The sequence below is a fragment of the Branchiostoma floridae genome, chromosome 9 (assembly GCF_000003815.2).
Source record: "Branchiostoma floridae strain S238N-H82 chromosome 9, Bfl_VNyyK, whole genome shotgun sequence".
Taxonomy (NCBI): domain Eukaryota; kingdom Metazoa; phylum Chordata; class Leptocardii; order Amphioxiformes; family Branchiostomatidae; genus Branchiostoma; species Branchiostoma floridae.
Genome location: NC_049987.1, coordinates 6513253 through 6529163, shown reverse-complemented (window position 1 = coordinate 6529163; position 15911 = coordinate 6513253). Strand labels below are relative to the sequence as shown.

The 15911-nt window shown below is 44.6% G+C and overlaps 1 protein-coding gene across 2 annotated transcripts in view; it reads right to left on the bottom strand.

Annotated features, from left to right (window-relative positions):
• Nucleotides 1–1975: 1975 nt before the first annotated feature.
• Nucleotides 1976–15911, bottom strand: part of LOC118422855 (myosin-7-like) — a 16819-nt gene continuing 2883 nt past the window's right edge. For both annotated transcript variants that reach the window (XM_035830670.1, XM_035830671.1), the window contains 23 exons: nucleotides 13758–13914; nucleotides 13429–13456; nucleotides 13036–13237; nucleotides 12416–12479; nucleotides 12164–12265; nucleotides 11727–11969; nucleotides 11296–11564; nucleotides 10847–11017; nucleotides 10406–10721; nucleotides 9800–9876; nucleotides 9470–9660; nucleotides 8158–8427; nucleotides 7695–7950; nucleotides 7388–7534; nucleotides 7061–7246; nucleotides 6833–6919; nucleotides 5505–5650; nucleotides 4086–5359; nucleotides 3691–3931; nucleotides 3013–3535; nucleotides 2723–2893; nucleotides 2305–2505; nucleotides 1976–2137 (listed from right to left, as the gene is read on the bottom strand). In XM_035830670.1, the coding sequence (XP_035686563.1) occupies nucleotides 1991–2137; nucleotides 2305–2505; nucleotides 2723–2893; nucleotides 3013–3535; nucleotides 3691–3931; nucleotides 4086–5359; nucleotides 5505–5650; nucleotides 6833–6919; nucleotides 7061–7246; nucleotides 7388–7534; nucleotides 7695–7950; nucleotides 8158–8427; nucleotides 9470–9660; nucleotides 9800–9876; nucleotides 10406–10721; nucleotides 10847–11017; nucleotides 11296–11564; nucleotides 11727–11969; nucleotides 12164–12265; nucleotides 12416–12479; nucleotides 13036–13237; nucleotides 13429–13456; nucleotides 13758–13914 (5469 nt within the window). In that variant the 3' untranslated portion in view covers nucleotides 1976–1990. The remainder of the gene's footprint in view (nucleotides 2138–2304; nucleotides 2506–2722; nucleotides 2894–3012; nucleotides 3536–3690; nucleotides 3932–4085; nucleotides 5360–5504; nucleotides 5651–6832; nucleotides 6920–7060; nucleotides 7247–7387; nucleotides 7535–7694; nucleotides 7951–8157; nucleotides 8428–9469; nucleotides 9661–9799; nucleotides 9877–10405; nucleotides 10722–10846; nucleotides 11018–11295; nucleotides 11565–11726; nucleotides 11970–12163; nucleotides 12266–12415; nucleotides 12480–13035; nucleotides 13238–13428; nucleotides 13457–13757; nucleotides 13915–15911) is intronic.

Below are 15911 nucleotides of genomic sequence, written 5' to 3'. Positions count from 1 at the left end.
CATACTTGACCGATATCATATATATGTATCCACCATAAAAACTGCTTAAGTATAAACTAAGAAGAGAAAGTCGAAATCGGATTTTGTTCAAAGAAGTTTAATCAGTATCAAATGCAACGAAGCAACCATACACGTCACAAACCATACATATCTCAAACGCATCTCTAAGACTACTAACTGGTCCCGGAAGAGATACACATACAATATACACTCATTTCCCTCAGTGTTATTTCGAGGGTCAGGATACTTCGGGTACCAAATTTCGCCGCCACTGTCCGTCCCAAAGTTTTTGCAGTTGAAAATTCCGACATCTTTTTATTTTTTTACAGTTCGGGACGTTTACATATCTTAGGTTTGGATTCCTACTCAACATGTACCACAAAGACAGACAAAGACGTGTAACGTTACAATCGTGCTAGGTTCGTATTCTTTTTTGTGCATAGTTCACTGTAAGATTGCGATTGACTAAATCCAGTTTTAATACAGTAGTTGATTGTAAATTGACCACTTGCTGCATTCGCCTGCCATGTTTTTCTTTGAAAACCTCATTAAGCGTCATTCCCACTCAGTCGCTGTGTCTGTAGAAATGTGCGTGCGTTGGGGGCTCCTGAAGGGGAAGCAGCGCCTAAGAGAAAGTCAAAGAATTCCACGGAGTCGTACTGCGTTTCGAAATTAGCTAAAATTTTTTTCTGTACTCTGAAGTTGAAGCGATCCGTCACCAATTTACTTTCCCTGTAAAAAAGAACGAAGACTTATTAGAAAAGGGGTTGAGATCATAAGTCCGCAATTGAGATTAGCAAGCTTATTAGTCGTATTTGTATCTAGTTATCAGTTCAGAAAACAGACATGTTTTAACATTACAAGTAAAAGTATATTATGATTACTCAGATATGCATGAACAATTTTACATGAAATGGCAATTGTATGAGCATAAGTGATGAGAATGGAAAGCCAAATATTATTTTCTTTACATATCAATGTGTAAATATACTTTTAGAAATTATGATTAGATTTATGCCCATGTTTGATCATAGTAAGCGTATGAAGAATTAGTTTCGTGCAAGGTTCAAAGCGACATAAGTGCAAGAATGCGGAATGTCTCCTCTTTCTTAAGTCTTGAGGGAAAAAGGATTGATGCTATCTTTCTACAATCTACAGTATCCACGGTTGTGGTGGATGCGAAATGGTAACTTACTCTTTTCAACCAGCAAGGTGCGTCGAAAGGGGTTTATTGCTGTAATAGAAGCAACAAATAGGACATCAGCGACAATAGAACGGTCCATATATTAGAAAGAGGCTTGTTGCCATTTATGGTGACTTGGTTTTATGGAACAAGGAATGTAGGCGGCATGGCATGCGACGGAAAGGTGTATATGACCATTAGATTAACAAGACCCGAATCACTCTATTTCTATCGAAGAGGATGATTGTTGGTTAGGGTACGGATGGAAACAAATAGAAGAAACTATCATAGCGATGTGAACGTACGCGTTGTATGTTTTTGACAGTTTCAGCTTGTTTTAGATAGATAAAAAGAAGACAGGAGCAGGCTGGACGCAGTACAGTGAGATGGATCGATGTGATTTTGTAGTTTTAAGAGTGGAAAAATGATAAGTAAAAGTTATGTGTTGTCAATTGTGGTCAAGTTTTGTTAGTCCTCCACTGTAAGAGAAAGGTGATTAAATATTGTAGGTATGTATACGATACGAGGTTACGCAATTGACTGAAAGCATAAGGTCGACGGAAATGATATCACAAGAAAAATCCAAAATGATATGCATACTTTTTCATATGATTGTTATGTTAAACATGATTACATGTACTTTGTCCCATTAATACTTTATAACATCTCTGACATCTCTGACATTTTAATAGGCATGTGCGAATATCAACCACCTGTTCTTAGATACCCTGAATGATCCGCTAAATGACTTTATAATGTACCATTGGGTCAATTATGAATGCTATTAAAATGAAGGGCAACTAAACTCTATGAACTCACCTTGGATGGAGCGGAGCGGTGCTGGGCACGCATCTTGCCAAGGGCGGACTCGGCCGTCTCGGCCCTCTCCTGGGCATCCTCCAGATCGTGCTGGGTCTTGCGCCACTTCGCCAGGTTAATGTTAGCCTGCTCCTCCTGTGATGCATACCAATTGTGTAAACATTAGAGGTAGTTACGGCAATTATTACCTCGGGGATCTGAAAGTGAAGCAAAGGCGTAGCATAGTTTTCGTTCATACACATACAGTTACTCTCGTAGTACATTTGTGTCAAATAGAAATAATGCATTATCAGACTACGTACAGCCTCCTCTACTTGTCTCTTGTAAGACTTGATCTTCAGTTGCAGCTTCTCGACCATCTCCTGCATGCGCTCCTCCTTCTTGCGGTCCTCGTCGGCCTGGAAGCTCAGCTCCTTAAGACGGCGCTCGTTCTTCCTCAGGTTCTTCAGGGTCTCCTGGTGGCGCCTCTGCTCAGTGTCGAGTTCTGACTCCAGGTCACGCACCTGTGAACGTTAAAAGCGATCTCAGTCAATTTGTTAAGCTGTTACACAGTCTCCTGGTGGCGCCTCTGCTCAGCGTCAAGTTAGGCTTAAAGGTCGCGCACATGTAGTCCGAAAAATAAATTCCATGATACACCATTTAAATAAGAACAAGGGCTCTAGTATAAAAAAAACGTAGTAATTCTTCGAGAAGGTCGAGACAAAGATCAAATTTCCTTACCCTAGCCTCCAGCTTCTGCAGCTGACGCTTGCCACCCTTCATGGCGACAGCCTCGGCCTCGTCCAGTCTCCTCTGGAGGTCCTTGATGGAGGCTTCCAGGTTCTTCTTGGTCTTCTCGATGTGGGCAGTGTGTTCCTGCTCCTGGCGCAGGTCCTCAGCAATGCGGGAGGCCTGTGCAAAGGAATCAGTGTGAGACATTCATAACGTAAACTGACGTAGTACCGTTGTTATCAGAAAAAGTACAGAAAGTGAATCTCACAAAATGGTGCGTGGAACAAAGAACTACATACATCGCCGATGGCCTTCTTTGCCTTCTCTTCGGTCTGCCTGTGCTCAGACATAACCTCGTCCAGCTCAGCTTGCAGGGTTCCTATCTCGCCCTCCAGCTTCCTCTTGTGGCCGGCCAGAGATGAGTTCTGTGCAGACAGCTCGCCGACGCGGTCGGAAGACTCCACAAGCTCGGCCTCGGTCATCTTGCGGGACCTCTCTGCCTGGTCAAGGCCGTTCCGGAGCTCTTCGAGTTCTGCGGTCAGCATGTTTGAGCGGCGCTCAGACATGGCGAGATGCTCGCGGGCCTCCTCACGTGCCCTCTGTTCGTCATCAATCGTAGCCTGGACTTCCTGGATCTGGTTCTGGAGTTTGTTGATGGTCTTCCTTGCCTCGTTGTTGGCCTTGGTAGCGTTTTCTAGAGCGGCTTCGACCTCATTCACATCGGCCTCCAGCTTCTTCTTAGCCCTGACAGCCTCGTTCCTTCCCTTGGCCTCCACGTCCAGGGTGGTCTGCAGGGCATCCAAAGCCCTCTGGTGGTTCTTGCTGCAATGACGATGAAGAAATATGACGAATTTTGTAATTAAAGTGCCAGTTTCCTTTGGTGCGCTATTTCATCAATGATTCGTAATTGTACAAGGGACTACTCTGAATTTTATAGTAAACCATGACAGAAATTTCGTCGAAAAAGGGATGCTTACCGCGTGTTCTCGAACTCCTCGTCCTTCTCGGCCAGCCTGCGGTCGATATCAGCCTTGAGCTGAGACAACTCGAGCTGGACACGCAGAACCTTGCCCTCCTCTACTTCCAGTGCACCCTCTGCCTCCTCGAGGGCGGTCTGCAGTTCCTCCTTCTCTACCTCCATGCGCTTCTTGGCCTTCTCGAGTTCGTGGACTGTCTTGCCGCCCTCGCCAAGTTGGTCGGTCAGTTCGTGGATTTCATCTGAAGAGTTTGAAATAATAGAATACCTTTACTATGGATTATAAGTTGTCAAGTAATATTTTATGTAGTAATAATCACGGCTTATATAATAATAACAGGAAGCTATCATCAAATTGTAAAAAAAAAACAAGCTAGCAACAAAAATTCTGTTTACCATGTAGAGCCTTGTTCTCCTTCTTGAGCGATTCCAGGGTCTCCAGAGTCTCCTCATACTGTCCCTTCAGCTTGTACAGCTCGTTGGCATAGGCACGAGCCTCCTTGGTAGAGGTCTCCAGTTCGGCACTGATCTCCTCGCACTTGGTCTTCCACTCGCCAATCTGTTTGTCGACCAGACGCTGCTTCTTCTCCAGCTGAGCTGCTGCAGCGTTGGCCCGCTCAACGTCGATCATGAGGTCCTCGACCTCACCGGCGAGCCTGTTCTTGGCCTTCTCCAGAGAGCTGCACTTGGCATTGGCAGCCTCGACCTGTTCCTCAGCGTCCTGCAGACGGGAAGCCAGCTTCTTCTTGGCATCTTCCAGCTCCTCGGCGCGCTGAATGGCGTCGGATTCGTACTTTGCACGCCAGGCAGTGACCTCTGTGTTAGCCTTGGACAGGGCACGCTGGATCTCGGCCTTGCCTTCCTGCTCCTCTTCCAGCTGAACCTTCAGAGTGTCGCAGTCATGCTGGGCAGCACGCAGCTGGTGAGACAGGTGGTTCTTGGTCTTGGTCTCCTCCTCAAGCTGGCGCTTCAGCTCCTCGAGCTGCTGGTTGAGCATGCTCTTGGCACGGCCCAACTGGCTGCACTGGCTCTCGGACTCCTCGAGCTGGCGGGCGATCTCGGAGTTTTCTGTCTCCAGACGGGATTTCAGGGATGTAAGTTCCTGGATCTGCCTGCCGGACTCCTCGATCTTGACGTTGGACTCGGCAATCTGCTCCTCGAGAGCGCGATTTGCCTTCTCCACGTTCAGCTTGCCCTTGGTGATGGCCTCGACGTTGGTGGCCAGGTCATCGACCTCCATCTTGAGGGTGGTCTTCTCCTTCTCCAGCTTGGCCTTGACGCGCTGCAGGTTCTCTACCTGCTCGCCCAGCTCAGAGCTAGCGTCGGTCAGCTTCTTCCTGAGGGCAGCGACGGTGGCCTCATGCTGCATGTTGGACTCCTCCAGCTCGCGGCGAAGTTTCTGTAGCTCAATTTCGCGCTTCTTGTTGACCTCAGCCTGGGCGGCGGTGGCACCACCGGCCTCTTCCAGACGGTCTCCCAGATCCTCGAGCTCACGAGCCAGGTCAGCCCTCTGCTTATCGACCTTGGCACGGGCATTCCTCTCGGACTCGAGCTCCTGCTCAAGCTCGTCGGTGCGGCCCTGCAGTTCCTTGATCTTCTTCTGCAGAGAGGTTACAAGACCCTGCTCGTCCTCCAGCTTAGCCTCAAGGCCCTTGATCTCAAACTCCTTCCTGTCGGAAGCAGCAAGAGATATGAGTGAAGATTTTAAAATCTCGGGATGAACTATAAACCCGTCTTTAATTTATTTTGTCTATATGTGTGTTTTCTTACTCTTTGATAGTTTAGAACTATAGAGAGCAAAAAATAATTTCATACTTCTTGATGCGCTCCTCCAGGTCGGCCTTCTCGTTCTCCAGACCTCCCAAAGTCTCCTGTGCGGCCTTCAGGTCACCCTCAAGCTTCCTCTTCAGCCTCTCGGCTTCGGCACGCGCCTTCTTCTCGCGATCCAGGTTCTCCTCCAGCTAGATATGGGGAAAAGAAAGCGTTAAAAAGATTTAAAGATGAGGAAGAAGGTGCAAAAAGAATGGGCTCATTATCACCTCCATAAAATGTCATGGAGGTTATACTTTCACTAGCGTTTGTCTGTCTGTGTGTGTACAAGATAACTCAAGAACGGCTGCATGGATTGGTTTCATACTTGGTGTGTTGGTGGGGTGTGATGAAAGCTGGAAATGGTTGGATTTTGGGCCCGGCTTCCCTTGGTACTGCAGCGCAACTTCCGGTTTTGCTATCTCGTGTTCTGAACAATATATGGTCCCGAATTTTGGGTGTTATATGGCTCTTGTGCTCAGGAAGAAGTGACATTAGTTTGGGCCCCCTAGCGGCTTGTTTTGGGATAGCAAGGACATTTTTGTCAAAAACTTCCGAAGAGGATAACTCAAGAAGGGAACAGCGGATTTTCATGATTTTTGGTATGTAGGTACCTTATACAATATTGTACAAAATGAAATAATGTAATTAGGCAAAATAGGAGGACAATTGCATAATTAATGTGAATAATCATAGCGGTTTTTTAATGTCTTGTCCCGGACATGATATGGTCATGACATTTGGGTGGTAGATATCTTCTAGCGTTATGGCAGAGTGGAGGAAGTTTCAGCCCCCTGACATGTAACTTTGAAACTGCAGGGGCGTTTTTGTCAAGACATTCCAAAGACGATAACTGCACAAAGGAAAGGCGTGACATCACTTTAAGCATGCAGGTAGCTTAGGCGAAGCTGTTCATAATGATTTACATGTAACGCAAATGAGGACTTAATTTGCATGATTAATATGGAAATTGCATAATTACATTGTTTTCAATAACTGGACCATAAATGTAACTCATGTAAATTATAATAGATGGAACATAAGCACATACCAAATATGAATAAACTGATTTGCACAATATATGCGACAATTGCAAAACCTCCTAATGATTAATGATGGGAATTTTATACTTGTGACATATGTATGTTAGTCAATGATGAACATCACCATGCATAAATCATGAAAATGTGGAAGTCATCTGCATAAAATTTACAAAAGCTCTAAATATTTCATAAAGGTATGAGGTCGCCGAACTCTAGTTTTAGCTCTTCATTCTGAAAGGAATTGATCAGCCTTTAGCAAAGTATGAATATTAGATGTAGAGCATTACGTACGTCATCCAAGTTCTGTTCGAGCTTGGCCTTGAGCTTGCTGAGGTTGTTGACCTTGTCCTCCTCCTTCTGCAGGTCTTCCAAGGTTGTCTGTAGGGATATGATATGAATAATGAGTATTGGCGGATGTCCCATGAGAAACGTGGGTGTAATCTTGAACCATTATGACGTACAAAATTGCAGCAATATGTGATCCCCCATAATCGTTCTTTGGCAAGTAAGCATACGTACGGCATTGAGCTGTTCCAGCTTAGCCTTCTCCTTGGACAGCTTGGCGATCTGGTCCTCCTGGGCTGCCAGCTCCTCAGAGGTGGTGCGAACACTGTTCTCCACACCGCGTGTCTCCTTCTCCACCTTCTGTAGAGTCTTCTCCAGCTCCTCCAGGTCCTTCTTGAGGTTGTCCACCTCTCCCTCGACCTGTTTTAACGACACGAACCCGTTTTCAGTTATCTTCACTGTTGTCTAATTGAATGAAAGTGTTTGCTGGTTGTAATATCTGGAATGCTTACTATACCCCATGCATTTCGTGGGACTAAACACACAAGGAATGAAACGTACCTTGCGCTTAGCGGCGCTGAGCTCGGAGTTCTTAGACTCTTCCTCCTGCAGAAGTTCCTTGTAGTCAATAATCTTCTGCTCCATGTCCGCCTTGTTCTTGATGAGGTTCTCGGCCTTTTCGGCGATATCACCCGTGTTGGTTTGTTCCTGTCAATTGAATTCAGAAGAGTATGAATTAGCTGAAATACCAATCACCAAGAAATGTACATTGTTTCTCATCCTAAAGTTTCTACTCCTTATCATATCCCCAGCTAGAGCTCTAGTACCGACTGCACAGCAATTGATGGTAACATTTCTCAATACTTACTTCAGACAGTTGACTGGCGAGTTCATTCTTCTCCTGCTCGACCACGGTCAGCTTCTGCTGGATCTCGGCCATCATGGTATCCTCCTTCTCGACGCCCTCCTTCACCTCGGTAAGCTCCTCCTCCTTAGCGCGGAGCTCTTCTTCTCCTTGGGACTGAGACAGCAGAGGCTTGATGGTGCAGAACAGCTTCCACCACTCCCAGGTGCGCAGGCTGATCCAGTTACGGACATTGCGCTGCAGCATCTTCAGGGCAGCCCTGCGATCGGAGAACGATTTCTGTTACAAAACTTGATAATAGTTGATGTTGAAAATATAAACTTATCTGTTTGACTTCTAACAGTGATATATTTTTATATCTCACAAAAGAGAACGTGCGTCAACATGCATTTTTAGTAAGCTTACTAACATTCTGTGTAGATATCTGACCAGAGCTATTGTGGTAATGAGAGATTTGATACAGTACCTCTGCACCTTGAGGCACTCATACGCAGCACGTTGCAGTTTGCCTCTGATGCGCTGCTGGATGACAGTGATGATGACAGCCAGCTTGGCGTCACGGATGTCCTCAAGCGTGGCCACTTGGCCGGCCTTGAAGAAAATCTTGGTCTTGCCGACACCGTAGCCATCGTTAGGAAGGCCGGATTTACTGAGAAGCTTGACACAGCACTCACGGTCGTCCTCAATCTCCTTGGCCATGACCGGGTCCACGGGTTTGTAGCGCTGCCTGAACTCCCTGTTGAAGAAGGCAAATATTTTATCTCATATTATCTCATATTAACATCTATTATCATAATACCGGCACGTTTACGACGATTTCTCTAGCCATACTGATTTGACAAATTGTCAACGCATCATTTTCTCCAGTTACATGTTGCTGTTATAGCTTACCCTTGTCACTTCTGTGTAACTTTTCTGCCACTCTTGTCCTGCTAAAAGCGTAATACTGTAATTGTAACACGCCGCTGAATTACACGGCGAACGGGCGCGTGGTTGGGAGGGGGTAAAAATACCGGCAGGAAGAAACACGGCACAATTACTGCCGCTATGTACCTTTATATATCCTCTGATGTTCCTTCCTTTTCTGTTAGTAATTGCATAAAACATAAACCTGCATGAGCATATAAAATGTCATGAGAAAACGGACGTATACTGTCAAGAATTTTCATTTAACTTTTGTCCGTCACAACCGCTATGACGTTACACTTTACTGCCTAGTGTAGATATAAAAATGGCGGGAAAATGTCGGCGTACGTTCAATTTTGCCCATTCAGCCGTAGATCCGGGCGATAATGCAACGGTTCTTCACACTTTTACACGAGTGGTAGGTCACCAACAGAAATTCAAAATTGCTGTTGAATCATGTTCGTCTTGTGCCGTGAGCATGTGTAATTATGATCTACAAATCTGGCAATGAATATGACAGTGTGTTCGTCCCACGACGAGCTGCCTGTCCCGAAAAAGATACTGGAAACTTTTGGCCTTGTTGTCTTCGAATGCATTGGTATCGATGCTTTGTAAATGATGTATTGGACACCTAGATGTCTGAAGTGTGCATACCTCAGAAGTGACTATTGTTGTATGTGTAGATCTCTTTAAATGCCATTATTTTTGATCTGCCGGTACAAGTCTTACTGCCGGTATTATGCCAATGCATGTTAATGACGACAAATTATGATGCCTCTGCTTTTTGAGTTGCATTCATGCCAAATCTGTTCCGTAAAATTGAACACATGTACACATGCCGTAGCAAGGCAGAATCATCAAAGAAGTCTTACTTGAAGACCATCTTGTTGGGGAAGCCCTTCTGACAGATACGGATACCCTCGAGTACACCGTTACAAGTCAGCTGGTGCAAAACCAACGGGGCGTCCAAGAGACCAGCCGTCTTCAACTCATTGGGGATCAGACAACGCACGAAGTGCGGGTATGTGGTGTGCAGAGTGGCCATCAGCCTAGACAGTTGGTCCTATATACAGACAGAGAATAAAGAAGATGTCAGAGAAGTTTAGGACTGTGTTAGTTTCAAAGAATCGATTCGTATCTGGCACGAGTTTGCTTACTGTTACCTTGTACAGTTTTGAAATTCACGTGTAAATTGTTTTTACCCTGTGAGTTGCAGAGGCGGTTTGGAGAGCGCCTCCCTTTTTCTTTCCGCCGCCACCTGACTTCTTCTGAGCAACAGCTACAGAGGGTAGAAACATGTGCATGAGTAGCTATTTCGAACGTTTAAGATGAAGCCGTATTTGTACCACAGCATAATCAGCCGAGCTTGGATTTAATTGTATGATTACGCACAAAAATCCTAATAAAACGGTAGCGTTAGTTTAAACTGGGTACCATTCTCCGCTGGTCGGCTTTGAGGTGATATACCCGGCCCAGTGTGCTTAGGCACCAACCTGCATCTGTCAGCCTGTCTGATTAGCTGCCCTTTGAGATTTTCAGCGCTAAAGCTTGTAGCCGGCATTTGTAGCCGGAGTTTACGCCGCCAGCGAGACGAAATTTAACCTAACCCCGTAAGAACCCCCGGCCTGCACTAATTAACTGCACGGGCCAGCCACCCATACAGTGCCGAAGAGCATCTCGAGCGCCTCGATGGTATGGTACCCAGGCTAGAGTCTGTTGCGTTGAGGCTTAGACACGAGGGGGTCAAGAAAAGCCATCAGTGGCGTCAAGTTGACAAACTTGTCCGTGCAGAGAAAGACAGTACTAACCTTGATCCTCTGCAGTCATGAAGTCTGCATAGAGATCCTTCAGGAGCTCATTTGTGGCCCTCTTGAAGCAGCCGATCACAGTCTCGTTCATGGGGTCCTTGTTCTTCTCCAGCCAGCCGCAGATGTTGTAGGTAACGTTACCGGCGTAGTGAGCCAAATCGAAGTGACCCTCGTACTTGGGGATCTTGGGCTTCTTTGGCTTTAGGAAGCTAGTGTGCTTGCCCAAGTGCTGGTCCTTCAGCTTGTCGATGAAGGTCTTGTCGCTGGACTTGGGGAACATAGTCTGCTCCTCCAGAATGGCCAGGATACCCAGGGGCTTCAAATGGAGAAAAATCGTCACATTCACAGATACATAGCCGGAAGAAAAAATTGTCTTGCACAAATGTACAAGGAATCTATTTCACATTGGTGCAAGTGTGCGGTAATCAGTCCTCTATTCACCTTCTCGATCAGGGCGAGAGTCTTGGCCAAGTCCATACCAAAATCGATGGTCTCCCACTCGATTCCTTCAATCTTGTACTCCTCCTGCTCCTGAACGAACATGTGGTGGTTGAAGAACTGCTGCAGCTTCTCGTTGGTGTAGTTGATGCAGAGCTGATCAAAGCTGTTGAACTATGGAGAAAATATGATTGTTATGAAGATTGAAACAGCATCAAGTTGGTTAATTGTTTTGTACCACACGTGCCCTTCCGTTAATTGTTAACGTTTACCTGCTATAACGTGTTGTAGCTTCAGTACTGAGAAAAAAGATGTTTTGTTCTTGGTACTTCTCTCCTAAGCATGCTTGACTTTAACCAGTTATTGTACTTTCCATTGCGGTTGTCATATCAATGTTAGACATATTTGCCTAAATGTTCAATGTGTCGCATTATCTAAGAAATTATATTTACGTCGAAGATCTCGAAGCCGGCAATATCCAGTACACCAATGAAGTTCTCCCTCTTCATCTTGGTGTCCAAGGTGTCGTTACAACGCTTGACCAGGAACTTGAAGATCCTGTCGAACACACCCTTAGACAGGGCGCTGACGGCATAGCTGCACTGGTTGCAATTTTGGCCCTTTGACACCCACTCGTTGCCGACCTTTACCCTGGGCTTGAGAATACCCTTCTGCAGCTCACCACTGTTGAGGCCGTACAGGTAGCACAACTTGTCGGCAGCTGAGTAGAGATTGAATATGAACAATATTAGCTAGCGCTCGCTCCCTTGAGTTGTCGTTCTTGTCAGTTCGAGAGTAGTTAGTCTCATGGTTAGCAGCAAGAGTACATAAGCAAAATGTATCTCTGCGACTTTAATAATGATATACTCAAATTGAAACTTACACTCGGTGCCATCGCACTCGGCTTGCTCCTCCCTCGGCTTGGACTTGAACTTAATGTTACCGAAGTGGCACAGACCTCCCGTCAGCTTGTAGATGTTCGTCTTCTCATCTTGTGTGAAGCCCAGCACGTCGAAGGCCTCGTCGGTCAACTGCATCTCCTCCTTGTCGTCCACGTTCTTGATCGTCTTCTCACCCTTTTCCAAGAACTTGTACTCGTGGGCATCTTCATTTACCATCAACATTTCTGTAATGTATGATTTGAAATCGTCGTTGTTTATAGGCTGCCTCAATGGCCCCCCATATGATATGTTCGGCGAGGCTAATCTATCGCACGGTACGTCTTCTATTACATTCACATTATCCTCTATCATTACTGGACAACGTATGTGCCGAACTCACTTCAAGACGTTCTTGAAAAGTTCATAGACGTATACTTACTCGTGACCTCTTTCAAGCCATTTGACAGCAGCTGGTAGAAGATATGGTAGCCACGCTCCATACCAGGCAGCTGTTCCACCACACGCACCTTCTCCAGCAGATCTGGATGAAGCAAGACGGTTTCAAACTTCATATAAAATGGTGGATTAATACCAAACAATAATGATAAAATGTATTGCGTTACTAACAAAGGTAAAGAGTGAAAAAGATAAAACCAAATCTTAAATGTTTTATTATAAGTTGTATACGTACAGGACTCGATGTCGGCACCAGCCAACTTGCCCTTGGTGTTGAAGTGGATCCTGATGAATTTACCCTGGAACATAACAGATAAGTCAGTCGCATATTTCGGATGTCGTAATTGCAGCCACGTTACTTTGTGTTAAGTGCAGTATTTACAATTACCCTCTAATGGAGACAGTTGATTGACTGCCGAAACGTTAGCAGGCATACCGGTAAGAAAAATGTGGTTTTGTTACAACCTCACAATTCAAGACTGCATATCGTTTTAGAAATAGCTAAACTTTCTTTCCAACAGAGACGGGGGGCGGCATAGACTTTCTGATACTTATGACCCCCTCCTACAAAAGTGGAGTGTTCCTGACGTCACTGCTGGAGATAGAAAGGGTCATTCTGTGAACAAGGTTGACGGAGTTCGACCGAAAATTTAGGGTAAGTCCCTATATTAATTCAGTGTTAGAAAGAAAGTTTAGCTATTTCTATAATGTATTCTACCAACACAGCTGCATATCGTTTGTTTATGGCTATGTGATGGCTATGTGATGTGATACGATGCGCTAGAACATAATTAGAAAGGATGTATGATCGGAGGCGGTCGACATCGCCTCACTGATGGTGACATATGTACTTACGAAACGGGAGGAGTTGTTGTTCCTGACGGTCTTGGCGTTACCGAATGACTCCAGAACGGGGTTAGTCTGCACGATCTGGTCCTCAAGGGTGATCTTTTTCTCGTCTTCATCGGTCTTCTTGGGACCACCCATGGCAGCGACCAGGGCGAAGTAGGAGATAACCTTCTTCGTGTTCTCAGTCTTACCAGCACCAGACTCGCCGCTGTGGTCAAACAGTGTTGTATGATGTTATCACAAAATACCAATATTTGTGTCCAGCGAAAACTAACCTATCGGTCAGTGATACATGTCAACGCTGCATCCCTCCCCAGTCCTTTGTAAGATTTTGTGGGCCCTGCTCAAGCATATGAGATGACTGGCTAAAAATCGACAAACATGTAAATAGATACTTACGTGATCAACATAGACTGGTTCTTGTGGTCTGCACGATTAAGAGGAAAATAATGGAATGTCATTAGATTGACTCGGAATTTTAAGTACGGATGAAAAAGGACCAACACAGCTTAGATTAATTTCACAAACACCTTGAAATGTCAATTTAATTCAATTTACGTTACGTGTCTCGTCAAAATCTCCACCTGTTCTGCCATACCCTCCAGTGTGGAGAATCCAAATAAATAAATAAAATAAATGAACGATAGAATAAGAAAACGTTGTTGTTTCATGAATATGTTGCTTCTCGTCAACAATCGATTAAAGGCAAGAATTCGAAATGACCTTACCGATCAGCATGTTCTGGTAGGCGTTGTCAGCCACAGAGAACAAGTGAGGCGGCACTTCCTGACGCCTCTTGCCACGGTACATGCCCACAACCTCCTCTGTGTAGAGAGGGAGGCGCCTGAAGGGGTTGATCACGACGCAGAACAACCCGGAGTAGGTCTGTTGTAGGAGAAAGAGAACTGTTATGGCTTGAGAAATCAATGGGTTAACGAACGGAGTCAAGCCAATAGTTACCTTCATGAAATGTCACGGAGGTTATATTTTCTGTTATGTTTGTCTGTCTGTGTACAAGATGACTCAAGAACGGTTGGATGGATTGGTTTCATACTTGGTGTGTTGGTGGGGTGTGATGAAAGTTGGAAGTGATTAAATTTTGGGTCCCGTATCTGTCGTTATAATTGATGTAATAATATCAGAAATCACCCCTATATCTGCGATATATTGGAACAGGCATAGTGCTTTCAGCTTATATCCAAGTTAATGATTAGATTTTGGGCCCCGCATCTGTAATGATGATGATGTATCTGTAATTATAATCTTATGTCTGTTTAGCATATCTGTAACAGTTGACTCCTTAGAGCAGCTGATGTACTTGGTTTATTATATATATATTATCTGGGTGTGTTTGGTAATCCTTTATCTGAACAGTTGACGTCGTATGGCAACTGTTTAGGGTATATGTAACAGTTGACTCCTTAGAGCAACTGTTTTCCGATCCCGGACGATTTTAAATACCATGATAATTAACTTTGTATTCATCCACTTGTGCCTTTGGGGACCTGGTGTGTTATACTTCGTTTGTGCTGTTAGGAATTTCGTGCTCCGTGTGGCGTTACGCTGATGTTGTGTTGGTATGTACTTGGATTATTATATATCTGGCATAAACTTGTCCCAGTAACCTTTATGTAGGTATTGGTTCATGGACATTTTGTGTCTTATTGCTTGTGTTGAAGATGTGTTTGTATCCTGATGTGTCGCAGTTATTTGTTATGAATTATGAAACATACTCTCTACCTTGCAAGTTGCCAGTACTATCATAAAGTGATAATATAAACATCATAAAGATTCCCCACACCTGTTGCATGTTACCATAGTGCCCATGTGATAACTATCCACACAAAGAGTAGAAATAACACGAATATCATTACATACAAATCATCATCAACAAACATAAAATCGACAAAAACACTCAATATTTCAGGGAGGTATGAGGTCGCCGAACTCTAGTTAATGTTTTGCGTTTGTCATTGACAGCACGTTTGCATGTATATTTTTCTTTTCTTGTGTAATAAAACGGTTTATTGCAATGAACTATCGGGCGAGCAATGTTAAGTGAAAGGAACAGGACGTGCCTCCATCACCGGGTTCTCTGCACTGGCATATCGGTTGCCCTTTCCGGTTGAAAATCGTGACCATAAAAAAACTACAGTTCCACGAAACACATACCTTCGCCAATCAAGGGTTGTTATGGAGAATGCCTTTATCAATGACTTAAAGGTTTTATAGCTTCTCAAGTTATGTTCTCCGCACACGCACACACTGAGCCCGCTGCAGTACCGACGGAAGATACCGGGCGAACCATTTTCAAACTCAACCTTGTTTTTGTGACCGCTACTCAATACCAAGTACATGTGTATCATGAAGATCCATCAATCAGTTCTCCAGTTATACTGTTGATCTACATAAAGACTCACCTAAAACTATGGCTTAAGCCTTAACCAAAAGTTTAATCTTCTTGGCGAAGGTAATGAAAAGGCCACAAACCACCAAGCTTCCACTTTCCCTGCCACATAAGCATCACCGAAATAAGGGGGAAAACACCCCTTCACATCAAAATGGAGAAACACCTCCCAATAGTGCACAAACAAACAACATGGCACTTGCAAAGTGAGAACTAATAAACAATGTGTTAGCAACAATAACATCTATATTTTGCTGACACAAATATGTCATGAACTACACGAGTCTGGAGCACAGATGTAGTGAAGTAGACACTGAGCACTGACTGTCCAGAAAAGAAGTCGATTGAAGGATTTACACATTCTTCTAATTATCATGTAAATTAAGCCCCGATTTGCATACAATACATTTCAGGATTTTGATCATTGCCTAAGGTATGTACATACCAAAAATAATGCAAATCCACCAACCCCTTC